The 25,396-nt window shown below is 43.3% G+C and overlaps 1 protein-coding gene across 1 annotated transcript in view; it reads left to right on the forward strand.

The window, feature by feature from the left end:
- The window catches only part of MAOB (monoamine oxidase B), an 80,970-nt gene that overhangs the window by 7,245 nt on the left and 48,329 nt on the right, over positions 1-25,396 (forward strand). The window contains exons 2-3 of the mRNA XM_084843859.1: positions 16,957-17,051; positions 17,493-17,630. Of these exons, the coding sequence (XP_084699985.1) occupies positions 16,957-17,051; positions 17,493-17,630 (233 nt within the window). The remainder of the gene's footprint in view (positions 1-16,956; positions 17,052-17,492; positions 17,631-25,396) is intronic.

Raw genomic sequence — 25,396 nt, forward strand, 5'->3', positions numbered from 1 at the left:
AATCAGCAGAAGAGGAAATGCATTGCCAAACCAGAGGACAAAAGAGGCTGCTTATTTGCATTAACTTTGTATATGCCAGTGTATACATACAGAGTCAAATTTAAAATAACTACTATACTTTAAATAGAAAATACAAGCTGTGACCGCAAGACCTGTGTCCCTGCTCAGTCTGCTGTCCAGGTGCTACTGTTAATGGGCCCCTTAAAGGTCCCTTTTAAATCTTTATTCCTGTAATTCGATTATCTTGTCTTAGATCTCTGTTCAATAATTCTAAAACCAATATAAACAGTAGCGGTGACAATTAGGGATGGCAGAGAATTCTGCCACAGACTCCAATGAGGCCGGATTCTTTAGAATCCAGCCCCCTGGAGTCCGTGGCAGAACAGACCAGCCCCCATCTGCCACCCTGCGAAGTTCGCCCGGACGGACCCTACCTGCCGCCGGCTGGGTCCGGGTCCGTCCACTGAGTCCGCAGCCGTCTGCTGCCGGTCTGTGGACGCAAATGGCATCCGGGGTAGCGGACACTGTTTGCGTCCCTGCTCTTTTCGTGATGGGCTATGTAAATATTTATGTAGCCTATCACGAAAAGAGCAGGGACGCAAATGGCGTCCGCTATGCCGGACACCATTTGAGTCCGCAGACCAGCAGTGGGTGGAAGTCCGGCTGTGGACGGACCCGACCAGCGGCTCTGCAGACTTGCTGCAGAGCAGAGCTGGCCGGGGAAGATTCTGGGGGGAGGAACGGATCACCTCCCCCCCGCAGGCCCCCAGGTGGACCGGTGGGTGGGGTTCATACACCCCTAGTGACAATGGGCAATGTTGTCTTGTTCCTCTTTGTATCTCACAAGGTTTAGTCAAGTCCCCATTTATAATTATTTGAGCCTTTTGATAGGTATATACTGATTTCACCCATTTTATAAAGTTTTCCCCAAAGTCCAATTCTTCTAAAGTCTTAATTAAAAATTTCCAGTTGAGATTACCAAATGCTTTCTCTGCATCTAAAAATATCAGAGCTGCTTGTTTTTCTGGGTGTTTTTCCAAATATTCCACCACATCCAAGACCATTCTTACATTATCTCTCATCTATCTCCTTGATCCTCATATACAAACGCCTGCAATATTTTCTTGAGCCTGTCTGCCAAAATTGTTGCAAATATCTTATAGTCATTGTTTAATCATGAGATTGGTCTGTAGTTTTTTGCTGAGGTTAAATCCTGTCCTTCTTTAGGTATTAATGTTATATATGCTGTTTTCCATGTTTCCGGTATCTCCCCCTTTTCTAAAAAACTGTACATCATATTTTTCAATGGTTGTAAAATTTCTTCTTCACACTTCTTATAATCCTGATATTCCATCTGGTCCTGGAGTTTTTCCCAGTTTATTTATTTTTTATTGCTTCCACAATTTCATTTACTGTTGTTGGGCCATTCACCATTTGTTTTTGTTCCTTAGTAAGTTTTGGTAAATTTTGTTTATGAATATATTTATCCATTAATTCTGGGGAGATATCATGTCCTTTATACAAATGTGAATAATATTGATGAAAGACTTTCTGAATTACCACATTATCAGTTAATTCTAATCCACTTTCACTTATTTTTACAATTGTTTTCTTTTCTTTTTCCTTTCTAAGTTTATAGGCCAACCATCTTCCTGGTTTACTAGCAAATTCAATTTTTTTTTGTTTTACAATGTTTAATTTTTTTTGCATATCCTGAACTGTTAACATCGACAATTGTTGGAGTAATTTAATCTGTTGGAGGACACTTGCCTTTTCCATTTTTTTCTTTAGGAATTCTTCTTTTCCCTTTATCTGTTTTAGAATATTTTGTACCTTCTCTTCTCTTTTCTTTTTCAGTTGCGTGTTTTGTTGTATAAAATAACCTCTCATATAGGCCTTACTTGCATCCGATACTGTTCGGATATTTGTTCCCTTGTCCAGATTCAATTCAAAAAATTATCTCAATTTCTTTTTAGTGTCATCCACAATACTTTTATTTTGAAATATCATTTCATTCAATCTCCATCTAAAAGTAGTGCTTCTTTTCACATATGACATAGATATAGGGTTATGGTCTGAAAATGATCTTGGTAAAACTTGTATTTTGCCAATATTTGTAACAAGCTCTTTAGTTGTCAAAATCATATCAATCCTTGAAAAAGATTTATGTCTTTTTGACAAATATGTATATTCTTTTGAGTTTCCATTTTTATCTCTCCATACATCTACTAAAGTCAAATTGTCCATCAATTAAAAAAAAACTTTTAGGTAATTTCCCTTGATTACTCTTCCCCCCCCCCCCCCACACCGATATTCTATCAATTTGAGGTGCAATCATCCCATTCCAAACTCTCATAAAACACCAACTATCAAAAGTTAGATCCACGAGTTTGGATAGGAGATCCTTATAAAATTCCGCTTTGTGGTCATTAGGTGCATAAACCCCTAAAATCAACATTGATATACCATTCAGTGTAATTTTAACTCCCACAAAACGACCTTGTTCATCTGACAATACCAATTCCAGTCCCAAATGTGGCTTAATATATAGAACTACTGAAAAAAAATTCTTTTTTCATCTTGCAGTTATAAACTCTTCACCTAATTTTTTATTAATTAAATATTTGGTATCTTCTTAATATGCATTTCGTGTAAGCATATTATATCTTGTTTCAATTTTTGTAAATAATAAAATATTTTCTTTCTCTTTTGAGGAGCATTTGCCCCATTAATGTTCCAAGTTAAACATTTGTAATCCATTTTTTAAAGAAATATAAGATTAAGGTGCATTCTTCATTTCCACCTGCTGCACCCTGAGTGCTCTCCTCTTCTTGTACATCAGGCTGTAGGTCTGTCCAATCTTTCCCATAAGTTCGAAGGAACTCTCTTGCTTTTTGAATTGAGTTCACCTTAAATCTCTGTTCTCTGTAAGAGAAGACCACACCTTCTGGGAATTCCCATCTAAACATGATCTTTTTCTGTTTCAGGATTGTTGTTAAAAATGAATAACCTTTTTCTCAAACATCTTCCAGGAATTTCTTTCATGACGATAATCTCTTTGCCCACCATCTTCAGTTTAGTTTTATAGTGCTTCTGGAGAATTGAATCCCTTGTAATTTTATTTACAAAAGGGACAATAGTATCTCTGGGTAGACCTTTTGTTTTTGCATATGTCAAATTCGGTCTATAAGCTCGATCTATTTCCATTTCCATGATTTTCTCTTCTTTACTCAAAAAGGCTGCTATAGTCTTTACCAATTCCGTTCTGAGGTCAGGTTCTGCGCTGCCATAACTTTCCGTGACCCCTCTAAAATATAACGAATGTTCCTTGTCTTTAAGCTCAAACCAAGCTAAGCCATCCTGCTCACGTTCTAACTCCGTAGTTACAATTTCTGCATTATTTTCCAGTACTTCCACTTTGTTTGTCATTATTTTAAACTCTTCTGTTCTTTGAGTTAATGCATCATGTAATTCCTTAAATTCTTGTCTCAATTCTTCCTTCGTACCTTTAATCTCCTCCTTTACTTCCAGTACTTGACTCTCCATCCATTTTTCTATACGTTGTTCAAAGGTGCCCATCCTCTGTTCTATACGTTGTTCAAAAGTGCCCATCCTTTGTTCTATGCGTAGTTTGAAAGCCTCCATCTTTTTGCGTATAGCATCTATAATATTCTGTGTTTGTTCGTCCAAGGCCATCTTTTGTATATCTTGCTTCTGCTCAGGTACCTCTTCCTTGCTTATAGATGTTGTTTTCACCGATAATTTTGTAGCTCCCATCAGAGTCTCTTTTAAAGAACCTTTCCTGGATTTAGTATTTCTACTTAATTGTTCTATAGGCATCTCCCAGGTATTTGCTCCGCTATAAGTTATTCTGATATCGTTTGCTGGTTTATCCAAATTCATAGCACGCATTCAATCATCTTCTTCATTACTTCCGTTATAAATTAATTTATCTGGATATCCAGTAAGTTATTGATTCTCCAATGCCAAAAAAGATCTCTCTCAGTATCAAAAGGAGAAAAAGAGATTAAAAAAAAAACATAAAAAGATTTTTCATAAGCTGCTGATTTTTTAGCATCCAACAGGTGTCAGCAGTACTTCTTCTTTAGTAAATTTCAAGCAGTCAGCCCACAAGTTGATATTATTCCAGCCTATTCCAGGCTTTCTGCCAACGATTTATGTATTTTGACTTCGTCACTTTCTCAAGGTCATGCAGAAGAAAATAGCAACTGGACAAAAACGTAGCTTTCAGCCATATAAATTCAAACATTAAAACCTTCAAACAATGATTTAAAGAAATAGAAAATTAATTAGGCTGTAATACTTATTTAAAAATGTAAGCAGTCTTAATACTCTTTCCTTTTTTTTTCTTTTGAAAGGACCTCTTGAGCTAAATTCGTTTTGTAAAAGTCTGCAACTCCTTGATTTTAATTCAGGTTAGATTTATACAACTGCCATACTTTCGCTTTTTGCTGTGCAAGTGGTGCTTGCTGGTAGCTTAAGTTTCCAATACTATCTAAGATTGGAGCTTGTCAGTCCTTATAATCTCTTAGTTAATTAAGAGTTTCAAAACAGCCTTTCAGTAGGTGATTAACTCCAGTGACTAACCTTAGTTTTGAGCCCCTTTTCATCCTCCGCAATGGCAGCTGTTCTTCTAAGATTCGTCTAGATGGTACTGTAGGCTTCCCCTTTATTTTCCAGGGGAGAAAAATGGGTTCTCAACCTTTTCACCGCTGTTTGAAAAAAGCAACCTGTGGAGCCCTGCACTGCCAGGACGACACGGCTCCTTACCGGAAGTCTCAAGATAGCAAGGATCTTAAAGGCGACTGTTGCCCTCATACTGCTTGAAAGCAACGTTCTAGCTCTTTTCCATCAGGACACTTAGGAACCTTTTGACGCTTTCTTTCACCTGCTACGGCCTGCCTTCCCACAATGTACACTTCAGGCAGTATCCAGTGGGGCACTGCACCCCCACTGATGCTGTTCCGCAAGTGAGACCCACCCCTTGCACCACAGAGATTTAGTGCTTCCAGGAGCAACCGTGGAATTGCTTGTTTCTGGAATGGGGCAGGTCAGCACAGCTTGCATAAGGGAGTGAGTGTTTCCACTCATTTTGGGGCTTCCCAAGTTACATTTCTGTTGCACAAGTGGTGGGTTCCACTTGTGCAGTGGAATTGGTGGGAGGGGGCGCTTGCACAATGGCCCTGTTCAATTCTACCCTTCCGTTGCTTTCTCTTTCAGTCATATTTGTGATAGAATTTGAATAATATTAGTGAACTCCCTATATTCATCCAGCTCTCTAAGGCGGAGGTAGACAACTTGGTGCCCTTCAGACGGTTTGGCTTACAACTCCCCAGCACCAGACAGCATGGCCAATAGTCAGGGAAGGCACCAGGTTCTCTACCCTTGCTCTAAGATAGGAGTGGGCAACTTGTGGCCTTCCAGGTGGTTTGGCCTACAACTCCCATTACCTGGGTGTTGTAGGCCAAACAAATCTAGATTCTTATATTGGGTAGTATCCAATACTGCTACTGTGCTGTTTCTGTTGTTCCCCGTGGGAATGACTGCCGGCACAACAGGAAGCTAGCGCAAACCCAGAATGTGCAGTTGCCAGTTTTGCCAGTAGCCTCATTATGTTTAATGTAATGTCTACTTTGGTTCTAAACCCTATCCTTTCTCAGGAATCAGATGGTAAGATACTGGCTCATCTCAGATACCTTATTCACAATTTCTCCAAATCATGGTTTAGAGGATCAGAAACGTGCTATGGGCTCTTGTACAGTACTTCTTCACCCACCCTCACTTCCACCTCATGCACAGATTCCCCTCTTCTCTTTCCTGATTTGCATAAGCATAATTTGCCATGACATTGAAACTGGGTAATCTATGGGCTCGTGATGCCAGGAATTGTCTCCAGAAGATGGTTTACAGAACCCACTGCAAATCATGATTCCAAATCATGGTTTAGACTAGAGGCAATTCCTGATTAGCATTAGCCATAGTTTGCCAGATTTGAGCATCAGGGCAAACTTTGGCTAAGCAAACCAAGAATGGGAGGAAGCAAACCATATTGCTAGAGGTGATATAGTGCGGCTGAGGTACTATCTCATACTACATTAGGTTGCAATCACTTTTGGGGGCAGTGGTACCTGCGGTGGTCCTCCTTGAAACTGGATTTCTACGTGGAGATGGTGCTCTAACATACCAAGTGCTCCAATTCTTGAGACCCAGTGTGGTGTTTAGATCTGAGGAGATCCAGGTTCAAATCCTCATTCATCCCCAAAACATACTGGGTGATTTTAGGCCAGTCACCATTGCTCAGCCTAATCTACCTCACAGGGTTACTGTGAGGATAAAAGGAAGGGCATCATGTACATCACCCTGACGTCTTTATAGAAAAGGCGGGATGATTATGATAATTCCTTAATTTAGGTTTCTTTCATTGATTGTGGAAGGAAGGACTTGGCATTTAAATTTCGAATGCCTTTTTATGTTGTAATATATTGGGGCACCCACACAGAGAGTTCTACTTACTGAAATCTCACTTTTGATCATGACTGTTTCAGCCAAAGAGCTGAGGAAATAAGCTTAGGCCACTGTCAGGTCATATGACGCCTTCATTGCTCAAACCACCAGTATTTACATTGGAGAGGATTGCTCCTGACTCAGCAGTCATTATCGATATTTGCCTTTTCCCTCTTGCAAAAGTGGGGCTCCCTCAGAGGCTCTGACTGCCACCCGACAAGGTGAGGCTTGAAACCACTTTTTAAGCTTGATGGTGTGTGTGTGTGTGTGTGTGTTTTGTCAGCAGTGAGACTGGTGGCTCCAATGTCAGTGGAGTGATGAATCCACTACAGGTTTCAAGTCAGAACCAGTCAGAATTCTGAAGGAGCTTTTCACTGGTTTTCAGATGGCAGCCACTCCCGCTGCACGTGAACAGTCCACGTTAGAAATTAATCGCTCTCATTTCTTTGATTTCTTAACTCCCTGATTTATTTCTAGAGCACAGCATTTCCCTTTCCCTTTTTCTTTTTGATAAGGAAACAAAACATTAGTGGTTGTTACTGGTCCTGTCGCCTGACTACTTTTTATAGTCAGTAAAGCTGACTTTTGGAAGACCAGTGCCTGCACTCTTTTAAAGATAATGAGAACAATGTTGCATTCTTATTAGCTTATTGGGACATAAAAAATAAATTTGTCAGCAGTTAATAATTGGTTAATGGTCAAAGGTTGGCTTCTCTTTTAAAGGCAACGTTTCAAGTTAAGTGTTAAAAACTTTGCTAACCATAAACTTACTCAATACAGCAATCAGGACCTTGTACAGTGTTGCAAATTGCTTTGAGTCCTGTGAAATACCCTCACAATATCACTTACGTAACTGTAAGGCACTCAAGCAACATTTTTGAAGGATTTGGTTTATTAATTGTCTTCCCAAATCTTTTATAATCGCCACTTTTTTTTAAAAAAAGAAAAGAATTAACTCTTCTTGTAACTTCCCCCACTATATCTTTACCTTCTCCCAGCTGGCCATATGTAATGCTTGGATTATTTCTGAGCTGTAGGATGCCTTTGGTTGCTGACAGAATGGCCCACTTATGAATTGCCAAAAAAGAGGAAATAAATCACCAAATGAGGAGACAGAGTTTTGCATAAGATTTGCATATGCTTATTTATATGTAGAGATGCAAATTTAGAAAAAAGTATGATATTTTAAACAGAAATACAGCACATCTCTTCATATGGGGGGAGACTGCTGACTAGGTGCTACCTGTTGAGAAGACCTCAACTTCAGGGCCCCTGCTCTCTCTTCTTAATATGGTTCTTTATCTGTAAAATGGACATGGACTAGACAGGTGTCCTCTGCAAAGTAAGCCACGTGGTTATCTTGGTTGCCGAGGGCCGTTTCACCTCCATTGATCAGCGTTTGATTTGTCTTTTCTGGACAGAACTGATAGGGGCAAAAGGCCTTTCCAGTGCTTGGAAAGTGGAAACTGTGGGTAATAAACACATTTTTAAAAAGCTCTTTTGAGAGCTCCTGAACACTTTGTACAGCTGCCAGTTCTGTTCCTATGTAGAGAGTTACCTGACGGCCAGATTCTGATATCATTATTTATTATTGTTAGCCACCTCGAGCACCATTTTTTTGGGGGGAAGGCAGGATATAAATTAAATAATTAAATAATTAAACATAAGTAAAATAAACAAATAAATAAGTGCACCTCTGTAATATCACACATACCTACATTATGAAAATTTACACAGCAGCACTGTCCTATTTCTAATTCCTCCAACACCATTTATCGGGTAGCTTAAGAGGGATCATGCTCAGATGCTTTATTTTCAGTCATGGTGCTAGTGTGCCTGGTCAAGTCATGTCCTGTGATGTGAAGCAGAAACCACACATTGAACATGGAAATCTGCCTGCCAACCAGGCTTGCAACTGAACCAAATCTAAATCCCTCACAGATATAATACAGTACATTTCTTGACCGAGGCCAAAAGGTGTTTTAATGTTGCTTATAAAAGTGCCCTTGAGGATACATGAAACAGCACTGCACATTATCCATTCTTTCAGAAGGGCACACAGTTGGCCCTGTTATCTTGGGCAGCTTGTTGTTTTAGATTTGAACCCTACAGACCCTCTTCCTTTGCAGCAGAGCGTCATGCATATTAAGAACATAACATAAGAACATAAGAAGAGCCGTGCCCGATCAGACCCAGGGGTCCATCTAGTCCAGCATTCTATTCACACAGAGGCCAACCAGCTGCCTGTGGGGAAACCCACAAGCAGGACATGAGTGCACCAGCACCCTCCCACCCATGTTCCCCAGCAATTGGTGTACATAGGCATACTGCCTCAAATAATGTTGGTAGCATGTAGCCAACAGTACCAGTGGCGGCTGATAGCCTGCTCCTCCATGAATTTGTCCAATCCCCTTTTAAAGTCATCCAGCCATATTCTTGTCTATCACTTCCAGCTGCTCTTTATACAAGATTTAGACAGTCCTGATAAGGCATTGAATCCAGTCTGCTTGGTTTGTAGCACTCTGAAGCAGCTGATCAAACATATTGTAATTGCCTGCATTGCTCATACAGTTCAAAATCTATTTGACTTTAACGTTGGGAACCTGCCAAGGAAATATCAAGTAGGGAAGCCAGTTACACAATCTTTTTTCATTCAGCTGTGGCATGAGGCCAGATTACGGGAAGTAATAGAATAAGACCAGATTTGATGGAAGCAAACTTTGTACTCTTCTGGTAGAGGAAGCTGCATTCTCAAAAAGGCACATTGGCCATGATCATCTCACCCAACAATATTTTTGGAAGGAGGGCAATGAATTATTTTATGTATATATTTATTCATTGCATTTATATCCCACCTTTTTTCCTCTTGCCAGGAACACAAGGAGGCTTATGTTCTCCTCCTCCTCTCCATTTTATCCTCACAACAACAACCCTGTGAGGTAGGTTGGTCTGAGAGTCTGTGACTGGCACAAAGTCACCCAGCAAGCTTCCATGGCCGAGTGGGGACTTGAGCCTGGATCTCCTGGCTCTAAGTTCAACACTCTCACCACTACACCACGCTGGCTCAATTAGATATTGTAACAGTGCGCAATGGAACCAGGAAGTGGCTATGTTTTCCCCCTGACTTTCCCAGATAGGATGTGGCCTTTGTTCACCATTGAGTGCCAGTCCAGATTGGGACCCCAAGAGGGCTGGATTTGGCTACCAGGCCTGAGGTCTTGCCCCCTGTAGAGGGAGTCAAGGCCAGGTGATGGGGATGTGACACAGGCTATGGGTCTAGTGAGCACAGCCATGTTTTCCTCCTCTTTGCATGAACTCTGAATGGCTTAAGAGAGCTAGAGAGACCCTATTCTCCATGAGGCTGTGTAACTGAACACACATAAGGTTGCGGCTGGCACCTGCTGCCACAATCCCACTTCCCCCTACCCCTGCATGTGTGTTCACTGTGTATAGTTTGAACATCTGGATAGGGCTAACATTTCCTGGGCTGAGTTTCCACCAGTGATTTACTCCAACTTGGCTGCGCGGTGAGGTCTCTGTGTTTCCATGACGTCGTGGCCATTCAGCCCCAGTGCCGCATTTTATCGCCGAAAAACTAGGGGTGGACGAAAGTCACTTACCTGTCGTCGAAGGCCGTTCGCGGTGGGGGGGAGGCACTTCGCTGGTCCCCCCGCGAAGTTCAGGCCGGGGGGGGGAGGCTTCCCACCTCGGCCGGCCGAAATTCAGGCCAGGGAGGAGGCGCCTCGCCTCGCCCGGCCGCGAACGCGAAAGTAAAACAAAAACAAAAACGCCCCCTGATAGGCTACGTGACGATTAACGTAGCCTATCACGGCTAGATCTGCAAAGTCAGCCGTGATAGGCTACGTGAATCGTCACTTAGCCTATCACGGGTGACTTTAAAAAAAAAAAAAGCGCGTACGCGAATGGCGGCCCCCATAGGGAGCCGCCATTCGCGTTCCTTATTTAGTCGCTGTAGTCTACGTAAATGTTTACGTAGACTACGGTGAAAATAAGGGCAACGCAAATAGCGTTGCCCTTATTTTCACCGTAGTCTACGTAAACATTTACGTAGACTACAGCAACCAAATAAGGAACGGGAATGGCGGCTCCCTATGGGGGCCGCCATTATCCGTACACTCTTTTTTTTTTTTTTAAGTCACCTGTGATAGGCTACGTGACGATTCACGTAGCCTATCACGGCTGACTTTGCAAATCTAGCCATGATAGGCTACGTTAATTGTCACGTAGCCTATCAGGGGGCGTTTTTTTTTTTTCTTTTCATTGCAATGGCGGCGGCGGTAGCCGGTCGAAAGACCGGCTGCCGCTCCTGCCTTGCTCGAACACCCACCGAACCGCCGGCCGGACCAGCCACCGGGAGGGACATTCGGTGAAGGTAAGTCCCGTCCCGGGGGGGGTGCGGGGTGCGGGGGGGTGCGGAGGATTTCTCCCCGAAACTTATTCGGGGGGCCGAACACGTTGGCGCTCGGCCCCCCGAAGTTTCGGGGAGAAATTCTCCGCCATCCCTACGAAAAACTGCTGCTTCCGAGACTGTTTATAGTCCAACTTTTCCAGCTTACTGCGGCTCCATTACTGACCTGTTTCTACAATCACACTGCGTCTGGTATCATAGTCCTGCCCATGGGGCGTGTAGCCCGGACTTTGTGGGTGTGTCGCTCTGACCTCAGTGACCCAGCCCTTTCCCTCCCTGTTTTCCAGAAGTTTCATCGCCATATGGAACAGGATGCCGAGGGACCAACTTTTAAAACATAATTGAAAATAAGCACTAGAACACAGCCCATGACCCCAGTCAGGGTTTTTTTTTTCTCCCATTGTGCTGAATGAGGCTTGACCTCTCAATGACCACAGAAATAACAGAGAAGCCCCTCAACTGACATGGCACATATCAAAGCCCTCAATTCCTTAAATGCGATTAAGCGCGATCTCGAGGCTTTGGTCCATTGCCTTAGGACATAACTCATTCACAGCTTCTGTATAGAGATCCTGTGTGTTAAAATAGGGGCTCGTTTCACTCTCTTTCCCACAACAAACCCATTAGTGTCTCCTCAGAAGTAACTCCCATTGTGATGGATGAGGCTGAGATTCCTCCTCAATTGAAATGGCATATGTTAAAGCCCAATTCCTTAAATACAAAGCGAGCACCGATGAATTGCCTTAGGAAGAAAGTACTTCACAGCTTCATTATAGCTATCCTGTGGGTTACAATGGGGGCTGGATTCTGTCCTTGTGTGTACTCATTCACAGCTTCTGTATAGAAATCCTGTGCACTAAAATGGGGGCTGTTTTTGCTTTCTTTCCAACAACAAATGCATTAGTGTCTCCTCAGAAGTAACTCCCATTGTGCTGAATGAGGCTTGCCTTTGAATGCCCACATCAGAATGTACAGAGATTCCCCCTCAATTGAAATGGCACACTTTTAAGCCCAAAAAGGGAAGGAAAGAAGTATCCAGCTTCTGTTTGATTCTTTTCCTCATTTTCTGACTTCCTCTATGCTTGTTGTTCAGTCATTAAGTTGTGCCCAACTCTTCGTGACCCCATGGACCATAGCACGCCAGGCCTTCCTGTCCTACGCTCTCTCCCGGAGTGTGCTCAAGTTCATGTTCATTGCATCCGTGATGCTATCTAGCCATCTCATCCTCTGCTGTCCCCTTCTCCTTTTGCCTTCAGTCTTTCCCAGCATCAGGGTCTTTTCCAGTGAGTTTTCTCTTCGCATTAGGTGGCCAAAATATTTGAGCTTCACCTTCAGTATCTGTCCTTCCAATGAGCAGTCAGGGTTGATTTCCTTTAGGATGGACTGATTTGACCTCCTTGCAGTCCAGGGGACTCGTAAGAGTCTTCTCCAGCACCACAGTTTGAACGCATCAATTCTTCGGTGCTCAGCCTTCCTTATAGTCCAGCTCTTACAGCCATACATGAGTACTGGGAAAACCATAGCTTTGATTATACGGACCTTTGTCGGCAAGGTGATGTCTCTGCTTCTTACTATGCTGTCTAGGTTTGCCATAGCTTTCCTCACAAGGAGTAAGCGTCTTTTAATTTCATGGCTACAGTTACCGTCTGCAGTGATCTTGGAGCCCAAGAAAATAAAATCTGTCACTGCTTCCATTTCTTCCCCTTCTATATGCCAGGAAGTGATGGGGCCAGATGCCATGATCTTCGTTTTTTTAATGTTGAGTTTCAAACCAGCTTTTGCACTCTCCACTTTCACCCTCAACAGGAGGCTCTTTAGATCCTCTTCACTTTCTGCCATTAGGGTGGTATTGTCTGCGTATCTGAGGTTGTTGATAATTCTCCCGGCAATCTTAATTCCGACCTGTGATTCATCCAACCCAGCATTTCTCATGATGTACTCTGCATATAAGTTAAATAAACAGGGTGACAATATACAGCCTTGTCGTACTCCTTTCCCAATTTTGAACAAACAACAGTAAAACTTGAAAGCCTCCTTATCAACCCATTCACTTGCCAGAGCAAGGATGGTCTGTCATTTACTCTGGTGCTCAGGCAAATGATGTTGTTCCTGCTCTGAAAAAAGTCCTGGAGCTTTTCCCCCTCCACACTGGAGAACTAGAAGCAATAATGGCAAGCTGTAAGGCTGTAGTAGTAGTTTTGGACCTATACAGGACCTAATATCTGTAGATAAGTGTCAGATTTTCTCACATTATACACTGTTGTTGTATCATCATCATTTTTTTAAAGCCCTTGAGATGTTAATGCTAATGTTATAGCTTTGAGTCAAAGCTGAGTTATGGCCTGGAACTATTATATTTTTTTTGGTACTTGCTGCATTTTCAGAGTGCGTAGATCGGAATGCCTTTTACACTATAACATAGGCTGAGGTCGTATAATACATTTGTTCAGAGAGTTGATGGTGGTTTAAAAGATGGATCTCTGCATGCGTTGTGTAAACTCATTCCACTTTTGCCTTTTGGTGGTTAAGACGCTGAACTGCAGACTGGAAGGTCGGCAGGACAGCAGTTCGAGACCCAAGTGCTGCATGACGGAGTGAGCTCCCGTCTTCAGTCCCAGCTTCTGCCAACCTAGCAGTTTGAAAGCAAGAAATTGCAAGTAGATAAATAGGTACCGCCTTGGCAGGAAAGGTAACAGCGTTCCATGCACCTCGGTGTTCAGTCATGCTGGCCACATGACCACGGAAGTGTCTTCGGACAGCGCTGGCTCTTCGGCTTAGAAACGGGGATGAGCACCGCACCCTAGAGTCGGACACGACTGGTTGGGGACACCTTTACCTTTACCTTTTTAAACAGGTTTTATAGAGTTTTTGTATTGGTTCAAAAAGCTGTCTGATTACAGGGAGAATGGGACAGAAGGAATGTGTGTATATACTGCAGACATTGAACCCTTTCTCAAACTCTGTTTAAAATGGTTTGCCTCCAGTCATATACAGAGAAGCACTCAAAGTCCACGTTTTATAACTGCATAAAGTTTGTCATGTTTTTCAAGTTGAGCCAAGATTGAGAGAACCTATTTAATGTTTGTCTTATTTTACCAATCTGACCTTTTGACAGTGAAATGGTTGAATTTAAAGTTCTGGTCTATGACTGTGAAACGATGAACTACCAGGAATGCAAAAGGCCAAAATCAGAGATGAAATAATTATTATAGTTGCTGACATTTCAGTCACATAGTAATTTGAATACAGATTACTCTGTGATAGGGGAGCAATTTCTGCAGATTGTAAAAGCCCTTGGAAGCCGATCTCCTCAGTCGCAGCATCTTCAAGGGGATGCTATTTGATAGCAGGTTGCCATAGTTACTTATGAAGGCTTGCTGCATTTGCCTTGTGTAACCACCATCTAAGGACTGCCGTGCCCTTTGTGCAAATAAGATCTTTCCTTGTCGCCCCTTTGTTGTTTGTGTTAATTTTGCTACTATTGAAGAAGAGCCCTGCTGCATCAGACCAAGGCTCCATCTAGTCCAGCATTCTATTCACACAGTGACCAACCAGCTGCCCATGGGAAACCCACAAGCAGGACATGAGTGCAACAGCACCGTTGCCAGAGGGTAATTCAGTGGTTCATTTCAGACATAATGCCAAACCGTGGTGTACTAGCCATAGTTCAGAACTGAAATCACAGTTCTCTCTGCACTGGCTGCGAGGGAGAGGGGGATCAGATCTCTGACTCCCCTTCCAAGGTTGGAGCACTGTGCAATGGAAGAGGGAATCCCCAGTATCCTATGGCCCCTCAGGCAATGTCCAGGGACCATAGGATTGCTCCCTCGGTTCTTTCTACCTTTCCTCATAGGACTTGTTTGCTATGCCACTGCTCACTTTGTTGCAGTCTTCTGAACCCGTTCCAGTTTGTCTACCTACATCCTTGTAATAGTGTGGCACCCGGAACTGAATACAGTGCTCCAAATGAGGTCTGACTAGTACAGAATAAAGTGAAAACCATTACTTCTTATGACTTGGAAACTATGGTTTTGTGCCCCTGGCCACAGTTCATGTACCCAAATTAGTAATAGTCTTGCTGATCCACTATTAAAACGAAACCATTGAAATTAAGTCAGATGTTTTAATATTTCCATTGAATCCAATTATATTCCTAGAGTCCAGGGAAAATGCTTCAACTTCCTAGATTCTATCAATGAAATGAAACTTCCAGATAACTGTGTTCTAGGATTTGGGGCTGATGAAACTTCTTATCACCTTCATTTAATGCTAAAGAATATTTTTCAAGTCTGTTGTTTTATTTACAGCCGACCTGTTGCAAAACTTAAATTGCATAAATGCAATTGTCTCTTGTCTCAGCTCAGCTCTTGAAATTTTGTTGTTAAATTAATTTGCAGAGAAGCTGATTTCTTGCAAAGAGAGAACTATAGTTTAGTTATCTTCTAGTTGTCATTACCATGATTCCAGAAAATGCAATAAATTAACATTTGTAGCATTTTAGCTAAAACTGACCAAAATTAAAAGCAAATAAAGAATACACAGTGATGCACTACAAATAATTTTTAATGTGGAAAATGTTTTTATTTACTTAGAATCATAGAATCATAGAATAGTAGGATTGGAAGGGGCCTATAAGATCATCGACTCCATTCCCCTGCTCAATGCAGGAATTGAAGTCAGAGCATCCCTGACAGATGGCTGTCCAGCCTCATCTTGAATGCCTCCAGTGTGGGAGAGCCCACCACCTCCCTAGGTAATTGGTTCCACTGTCATATTGCTCTAACAGTCAGGACATTTCTCCTGATGTTCAGCCGGAATCTGGCTTCCTGTAACTTGAGCTCGTTATTCCGTGTCCTGCACTCTGGGATGATCGAGAAGAGATCCTGGCCTTCCTCTCTGTGACAGCTGTTCAAGTACTTGAACAGCGCTATTATATCTCCCCGCAGCCTTCTCTTCTCAAGGCTAAACGTGCCCAGTTCTTTCAGTCTCTCTTCATAGGCTTTGTTTCCAGTCCCCTGATCATCTTTGTTGCCCTCCTCTGAACCCTCTCCAGCTTGTCTGCATCCTTCTTAAAGTGTGGTGCCCAGAACTGGACACAGTACTCCAGATAAGGCCTAACCAGTGCTGAGTAGAGGGGAACTACTACTTCCCGGGATTTGGAAGCTATGCTTCTATTAATACAGCCCCAAATAGCATTTGCCTTTTTTGCAGCCACTTCACATTGTTGGCTCACTTCTTTCACTAATCATAATATTGCTATGAGATGTTAATTACTTCAGTTTCACATCTGGAGATTTACGGGTGAGACAAATTCTCAATAAAGAAAAATCTGTCGTAGATCTTCTACCCTAATATATCCCCTTTTGGGAAAGATGGTTATTAGTGTTGGATATTGTTACTAATTTTTTTTATGAGAGATACCTGTAGCTTCCTGCGACATAGCAGGGACATGGTCAGATTTGTCTTATTACATTGATGGATCCCAAAGACAACTGCCTCCCCATATGGTTGCAGTTATATATGGTGTATCTTCAAGTGGACACCATGTGATAAAACAATTGACTATATCTATCCATTGGCAATATCTTTATAGATTTCAAAATGTTAATGTTCACTAGGAGACATTTCACTCTTCAGTCAATTCAGCCTTTGTAACTTCAATATTGGATGTTTTAAATATCTGAAGATTTTGATGGGGTTCCTTTTTCAAAGTCAACAGAAGGCCCCCAAGTACAAATGAACATTGTAGAAGGATGCATTTTAATGACTCCACATAAATACAAACACCTTCTGTGAATTGCCTGAAAATGTTTATGAACTATATTTGGAATGAAATGAAATACAAACCTTTGTAATTAAGTATGTTTTTGTTAATGTTACTGACTTTAATTAAATGCAGTCAAAATATTTCTTGTTTTAAAAAATCAAAACTGCTTTCAAGCACCTGTGAAATGCCTTGGATTGCAGGGAAATCATAATCTAGCTTTTTGTTTATTCTTTAGGTCTTTCAGCAGCCAAGTTGCTGTTTGACTCAGGGCTGAATGTCGTGGTCCTGGAAGCCCGTGACAGAGTTGGAGGCAGAACATTCACTGTAAGAGTAAGTAACCCTGTTTTATTTACTGATATTTACTACATTTGTATCTCACCTTACTTCCATCATGAAAGGTGGAGTACATAGAGTCGCCCATCCAAACACTAGCCAGACCCATACTTGGTTAGCTTTGCCTTCAACACTTTTTTCCCCTAGCAGGACAAACTGTGACAGATACCAATATCGCAGCCATCACAAGATGAACCGTGTATTGCATTTTGATAGCTACCTTTCCCTCCCCCACTGCCCCAGTCCACATTCTTCACCATGTTAGAGAGGCTCATCTTAGGATGACATTTTTTTCTGCTGGGATAAGAACTGTTTGAAGCACACTTTTATAATTTTACCCCACAAAACAAAATCTGGTATTTGATGCAAAAATGGAGAATCTCAGGTTTCAATCGATCTTTATTTACCAGGAGTGTGTTTTTCCTCTTTCTCTACCAGAATAAGCATGTGAAGTATGTGGACCTGGGAGGAGCATATGTGGGGCCAACACAAAATCGTGTTTTACGGCTGTCTAAGGAGCTTGGACTAGAGACGTACAAAGTGAATGAAGTTGAGCATCTCATTCATCATGTCAAAGTAAGATCAGACCCTGTTTCTGAATTGGGTTTGGGGGGGGGGGGCAGCATGGCTGTCCTTACATCTTTAATAATTTTCTTGGACTGTTGTTGTTAAGTTCTCAAGGTCACTAATTATACATGAAACAATTCTGGAGATTAAAGAACACCATAGTTTGTTCAGAAAATAGGTGCGAGCCATTTCCTTCACCTTGCATTATTTCTAAAAGCCAAAATGAGCAGAATTTTCCTCTGAGCATGAGGGCTCTTGGCCATCTTGATTTTCAATAAATCAAGATTTTCTTCAAAGTCTAAACTCTCAGGGCATGCTGAGTAATTTAAGCAATCATGGCCTAGAAGTAGAAAGATCAATTTTCAGTCAGGCAAGAAGCTGACAAGCTCACAATTGGGGCTGTGTATAATTATGCCTTTTTTGTTGAGTTCTGTAAAGGAAGAAGATCAAGTGATCTAATCTGATTGTGGAATCAAAATAATTTCATGGATTAAAAAACAAGATTCACTATAGATTCACAAATTTCCCCATGGAAATTTGGTCTTTTGTATATCCAGGTCACAGCATTAAACAAACGAAGAGGCTGTGTGTTTCCTGGTTCCCCCCCACCCCCATGTTTTATGCCTTCAGAAGAGGTGAAAAATATTCAGGTCCATGTTGATATTCTCTAGATGACATATTTGTCTAAAAATATATGTTCCTCTCATTCATTTTAAGGGTAATTTTTACCTTGGTACTTAAAAGTGCAGTTTGCTATCAATGGCTTGGTTGAATTTGAATATATTTTGGAAGGAAACCTAGTTACCATTTTCTTAGATGAAAACCCACTGGCAGACCTGGTGATACTTGGAAATCTTAGTGCCTAGAGAGCTTCCTTAATTATGTCTCCAAGGCAATCCCAGAATATAGTACTATATTATTTAATATAGGCCAGACAAGGATTGCTTTTCTTGAATGGGAAGAGGTTAATGATGACTGCTGGGAGCATTTTACCTGTATTTCAGACAAGGGCAGAAATATTCATCAGGATGTTATTACATTACATTGTATTTGGCAGTGTCTCACTAACTTTTACAGTAGCAATAATGGCAGATAGTGATCATCACAGAGGACAAATGGTTTACAACCATTCCAGCTTTCCGGATATTGCAAATGTGCCCTGCGGTAAAATAGAGGGACTCATGTTTGAACTGGTCACTCACTTATTTTTGCATTTTATGTACAGGCCTGTGGCTGAACACTGACTGTTCATAAGGAACATTCAACCTTGATCTCGTGTATTAAAGAAGAAGTAGAGGCCTGAAAAAAAGGTGGATACGTTCGATTCAAAATGTGCAATTCAGCATCCACCATTCTCCCCCACCCAGTCCCCCCACCCACCCAGATTCTTGGTCCTTGTTTTTCCCTTAGGGAAAATGAGGGTTGCTCCTTTGTTACAATAGAAGCTACAAGTGTTAGCATTCTCCTTTTGTACTTTCAGGGTCTGGACTCCTATATCTACTGGCTCTATGTCCCTTGGCTGCCTGACTCAGTTTCCATCCAAGCCATACTTGCCTGTTCTCTTCCTTCTTGCCAATAATACACAGCTCCTCCTGTTCCTAGGCCCTATGTGAGAGTTCACCCTATCCTACTGTCTGTTACTTTGTTCAGTGCCTTGTCTCTATTATTCCCTCAGCTCACAAACTGCATTGTTCCTTTTCTTTAAGCCATCCTGCCAGCGAGCCTTTCTAGCATTCCCATCCACCTCTTCCTAATAGTATAAGCCAGGGGTGCAGAACCTCTGGCCTGTGGACTTAATCTGGCCCATGGGGCACCCCAGTTCAGGCTGCAAGCCTCTTGGGGTTCCTCCAGGGGGTGGGGCTTAGGCTCCAAGCCCCACCCCCTGGAGAAATCCCCTCAGAGGTCTGAGATTGGAGATAACAGTGGAGATCCACTACTGGTGCATGCTTGCAGTGGAACCACTACTATCTCCAGTCTGAGGTTGGAGATAGCAGCAGGGCCAGGGATACAGGGCAGTCCATGCTTTCTCTGTGCTGGGAGGAGGCACAATTTCAGGCCTCCTTCTATCAGGAATGATTCTGAGCGTGTGGAGATAGTGAGCAGCTCGGACTCAGAATGGGAAGAGCCAGAACTGGGAGAGGTTTCCCCCCTAGTGAGCTCAGATATGGATAGGTGTTCTTTTCAGGAACTTGGCTCACAGGTGGCTCGACCAGAAGCCCCCCGTTTCTTCCCCCATGAGAACCCAGATCTCAGAAGAGGAGGAGAGTGCAGGGTGTGACCTGAAGGATGCTAGAGTCCAACACAGAGCGAAGCGGGAAAAGTTAGAGGTGGAGCTCAGATTTTCCACCCGGTTGGCTATGCGTGAGAGCCTACATAGGGGGGCACAAATGTAAGGGAGGGCCCCCCCAAAGTTATTTTGGCCGGCAATTCTTGTTCAAACTCCTGGCAATGCCGCTGATTCCCACTTGGCTCCTCTATTTATATTTGTAATTGTGTGGAGTTTTCCTTTGTAACCTGAGAGTCTCCGAGGATTTGCATTTGTATAGAACCTGATAGCTAACTAATAAAGTAGTGAGCCTGAAGCCTGGTGCCTTGGAGTGTGTGATTGAGAATGGAGAGGACCAAGGAACTTGACACCTTCCATCATGAAGGAAAAAAAGAAAAAAAGGCAGGTGATGTCAGAGGCAGGGCTGTGCCCCTCGACATCATCCAGCCCATAGGGTGTGAAGTATAGGCACAATCGGGACCCCATCTCAAAACAGTTCTGCGCCCCTGGTATAAGCCCTTTCTGACCTTAAGCACTGTGAGTTTCCTTCAAACCTCCTCCCACAGTTGCTCCTTATTGCCTCACTTCCCTGCTACCTTGGCCCTGTTCTTCAAGCAGCACCTCCTCCTCCATCACATACTCTCTCTTCAGCTTCCTGTTTCTAATTCTAAACCCGTTGCCTATGCTGCATGTTCCCTCAACCACATTCCCTCTAGGCTTCATGTCCCTTTCCTTTCTTACCTCTTAGGATCTGTCCCTACTCCTCAGTCTGGCCCAGCAAGCCACTTCTCTCCCTAGGACCTGTGGATGAGGTTTTAATCCCAGCTAGACAACTTTCCTTTCTGACAGCTTTGTCTTCTGAGCAGCTAGTGTTTGTGAATGTTCAGCCAACTGGTTTCATCCTTCACTGCTGTAAGCACAATCCAATATAGATTACGTTAGGGTAGTTCTTGCTTTAGGCTGGATGGTAAAAGCTAAATATCCCTCACAGCAGCTAATAAACAAAATAGATGTCCAGCAAAGTTCAGCATATGTTGATAGCAGGAAAGGATTTTTAGAGTTAGATAGAGCAGCTAGGGATGTGCAGATTGTGTAAAATCCGTTCCTTCTGTTTTTCGCAGATGGTCAACTGCCTTTCATTCCATTATCCACCCATCAATGGAATTGGATTTTTTTGTTTCTGAATTTGCACAAATTAGCATTTGTGCAAATTTGCACACACACAAATTTGGACATGTGAAAATGCGCAAATTCCCCTGAAATGCCATGTCCATGCTTTAGCCTATGGGTGAAATGCACTTTTTTGGCCAGGTTTTGTGTGTGTGTGTGTGTGTATATATTTTTAATGGCAAAATTTCTGAGAAATTTGGGAAAGTTAGAAAATGTCTGTGGAATCTGCCCAACAGGGGGGAAGCCGGTTCACTGTAGAACCCGCCAGTCGGATTCATGAAAATCTGAACTCATTCGATTCCATTGCAGATTTCTCCGACATCCCTAAGAGCAGCTTAGTTGATGTTTTTTGAAACAGTAACAGCAACAGCCAAAACATACGGAAGGGCAGCCACAGGTAAAGCATTTGTCTGTGTAAATGTTCCACACATGTGTCAGTCCTTGCCGGCTGACTGCAATTCGCCTGCAAAAGGCAGCAATAACTTACTGACTGATAAGCTAGATCATAAACCTGTCCAAGGCTAGGAAAGGAGGAGGCCAAACCGGGGGAATTTACGAGTTCGACAAATCCAAGATGGCATGGCAGAGAGAAGTCCGTTTTCCAGTCCAAGGTCTAAACACAAGGATTCACAAGCAAGGCTGAGGTTCAGGTTTGGTGTCAAAGCGGGGCTGACGAGATCTGGTGTGTGGAAACAACGTTGTTCTCCAGCAGCTTTGTCCCTGCCTGCTTCCTGCTTTTAACGGCAGCATCCTGAAAAAAAGCTGCTGGCAATCAGTCCTCTGGCCTCTGTGAGCCCCTCTGTCTTAGAATCATAGAATCATAGAATACTAGGGTTGGAAGGGGCCTATAAGACCGTTGAGTCCAAGCCCCTGCTCAATGCAGGAATTGAAGTCAGAGCATCCCTGACAGATGGCTCAGATCTGAGCTTCATCTTGAATGCCTCCAGTGTGGGAGAGTCCACCACCTCCCTAGGTCATTGGTTCCACTGCCGTATCACTCTAACAGTCAGGACGTTTTTCCTGATGTTCAGCCGGAATCTGGCTTCCTGTAACTTGAGCCCGTTATTCTGTGTCCTGCACTCTGGGATGATCAAGAAGAGATCCTGGCCTTCCTGTCTGTGACAACCTTTCAAGTACTTGAAGAGCGCTATCATATCTCCCCTCAGTCTTCTCTTATCAAGGCTAAACAGGCCCAGTTCTTTCAGTTTCTCTTCTTAGGGCTTTGTTTCCAGTCCTCTTTGTTGCCCTCCTCTGAACCCTCTCCAGTTTGTCTGCATCCTTCTTAAAATGTGGCGCCCAGAACTGGACACAATACTCCAGATGAGGCCTAACCAGTGCTGAGTAGAGGGGAACTAGTACTTCCCGGGATTTGGAAGCTATGCTTCTATTAATGCAGCACCAAATAGCATTGGCCTTTTTTGCAGCCACATCACATTGTTGGCTCATATTCAGCTTGTGATCTACAACAATTCCAAGATCCTTCTCTCTTGTAGAATTATTGAGCCAAGTATTCCCCATCTTGTAACTGTGGATTTGCTTTCTTTTTCCTAGATGCAGAACTTGGCATTTATCCCTATTAAATGTCATTCTGTTATTTTCTAGGGATGTCCGAAAGTCACTTACCTTTTCGCAGGTGTGATTCGCGGTGGGGGGAGAGGCGCTCCGTCTCTCCCCCTGGAATCCTCCCTGGCCGGCTCGGCTCCGCGGTGGCTCCGCAAAGTCGGCAGCCAGGGCCGTCCGCAGCCAGAGTTCCGGCCGTGGCTGGGCTGCTGCGGATGCAAATGGTGGCCGCTGTAGTGGCCGCCATTTGCATCCTGCCAGGAAGCCGTGATAGGCCATGTAAGTATTTACGTAGCCTATCATGGCAAAGAGCAGGCACACAAACTTTTTTGTCTGAAGGAGGCATGAAAACACGCCTTGTCACATCTGAGAACATTTACCACATGAGCTCTAGTGTTACCATACTAGCAGAGCCCAGGCCACCAAGTGCTGGCATGGTAATGCTACATTTGAATGGGCCAATAACACATGGTAAGTATATTTAAACATGATGGGATGTTTACAAAATGTTTGCAAGGTTGAGCACTTCAACCACAGCAGCCATCATACTTGTTTTGGCCCTTAAATGACTTCTTTTACTGACATTAATGCTAACATAATCTAGCTCTAGCTTAAAAAACAAAGCAAGGACAAAGTCCAATATTTCACAGGGTTGAGACAAATAATGTAAATTTAGGGATGTCAGAGAATTCCGCCACGGACTGAAATGGGATTGAATTCCCTTTAGTCCGTGCCACGGAATTCTCTGTGGAATGGCACCACGAGGTCCTGCAGAGGCAGCCGTCATCCGGCTTTCTTTTCATCGTCCGCAAAGAGTCACGGAATTTTTATAAATAAAAACGCAGCGTAGTATATTCCAATAATAAATACGTAAGTTTTTTTAAAAAATGAATTGTGCTGACTGCCTTATTTGTGGGTATTCTTTTTAAATATAAATCCTCTGTCTCCGTTTACTTTCAGCCAAAACACTTCCTCTTCCTAGGGGCTTCCCAAAAGAAGGCTGTCTTGGGTGTGCCTGAGCAATAAACTCTTTGTTTAAAGCTAGGGATGTACGAAAGGTGCTTACCTTTCCGCGGATTATGCTGATGCTTGGGGGGAGGCGTTTCGTCCCTCCCCCCGGAATCCTGGCCGGGGGGCGGAGGTGCTCCGTTCCTCCCCTCTGGAATCCTGGCTGGCCGGCTCCGCTCTGCAGGGATTCTGCAGAGCCGCCATTTCCAGGTAAAACAAACAAACAAACAAAAAAACGTGATAGGCTACGTAAAGATTTACATAGCCTATCACGGCTAGATTTTAAAAAAACACAGTGATAGGCTATGTAAATGTTTATGTAGCCTATCATGGCTGAGTAAAACAAAAAACAAAAAAACGCGTGTACGCAAATGGCGGCGCCCATGGGCGCCGCCATTTGTGTTCCTTATTTTGGCACGTCTTAGTCTACGTAAACATTTACGTAGACTAAGACGGCGAAAATAAGGGGAACGCAAATAGCGTAGTGTCTACGCTATTTGCGTTCCCCTTATTTTCGCCATCTTAGTCTACGTAAACATTTACGTAGACTAAGACGGCGAAAATAAGGGGAACGCAAATAGCGTAGCGTCTACGCTATTTGTGTTCCCCTTATTTTTGCCGTCTTAGTCTACGTAAATTTTTAAGTAGACTAAGACGTGCCAAAATAAGAAATGCAAATGGCGGGGCCCATGGGCGCCACCATTTGCGTACGCGTGTTTTTTGTTTTTTGTTTTAAGTCAGCCGTGATAGGCTACGTAAACATTTACGTAGCCTATCACGGTGTTTTTATAAAATCTAGCCGTGATAGGCTACGTAAATCTTTACGTAGCCTATCACGTTTGTTTGTTTGTTTGTTTGTTTGTTTTACCTGGAAATGGCAGCGGCGGCAGCCGGTCGGAAGACTGGCCGTTGCAGCCGCCGCCGCCGGAGCCGCCACTGCCAGGAAGATCCGCCTAAGGTAAGTCCCGTCCCGGGGGGGGGGGCGGGGGGCAGGGGGCGTTCCGCCACCGATTTTGGGGGGCTGAATGCGCTGGCATTCATCCTCCCCGTGATCCGTGGCGGAACTTTCGTACATCCCTATTTAAAGCAATGCTGTTTTAAAGAAAGAAAAAACCTTTTAAAATGACCATGCTGGTCCTGGAGTCCCTAAGAAGAAGAAGTGTTTTGGCTGAAAGTAAACGGAGACGGAGGATTTCAATTTTAAAAAAACAAACATAAATATTTACGAAAAATAGTGATTCTTACGGAAGTTAAGTAGACTTACAGAGACAGCTGGGCACTGGAATTACAGTCGTCGGTACGGATTTATCTTTGTAATTTTTGAAGCAGAAAAAAAAGATGAGAATTCTGGGGGCTTGTTAATGGCTAGGAGTGTACGAAACACTTACCTTGTTCCGCTGGGGCCATCTGCAGTGGGGGGGGGGCGCTCCATCCCCCCCCCCCGGAATCCTCCCTGGCCAGCTGTGCTCCGTGGCGACTCCACGGAGCTGCCGGCCGGGGCCACCTGCAGCCAGACCTCCGGCCGCTGCTGGGCTGCGGCCACAAATGGCGGCCGCCATAGTGTCCGCCATGTGTATCCCTGCTGTAGCCGTGATAGGCAACGTATATATTTATGTACCCTATCACAGCAAAAGGCAGGGACACAAATGGCGTCCCTGCGTTAGCCATGATAGGCTACATAGATACTTACGTAGCCTATCACGGCTTGCCAGGGATGCAAATGGCGGCTGGCATAGCGGCCGCCATTTGCAGCTGCAGCCCGGCAGCAGCC

Source organism: Heloderma suspectum, chromosome 3, assembly GCF_057233095.1.
Source record: "Heloderma suspectum isolate Gila_16-S chromosome 3, 16-S_ref, whole genome shotgun sequence".
NCBI lineage: Eukaryota > Metazoa > Chordata > Lepidosauria > Squamata > Helodermatidae > Heloderma > Heloderma suspectum.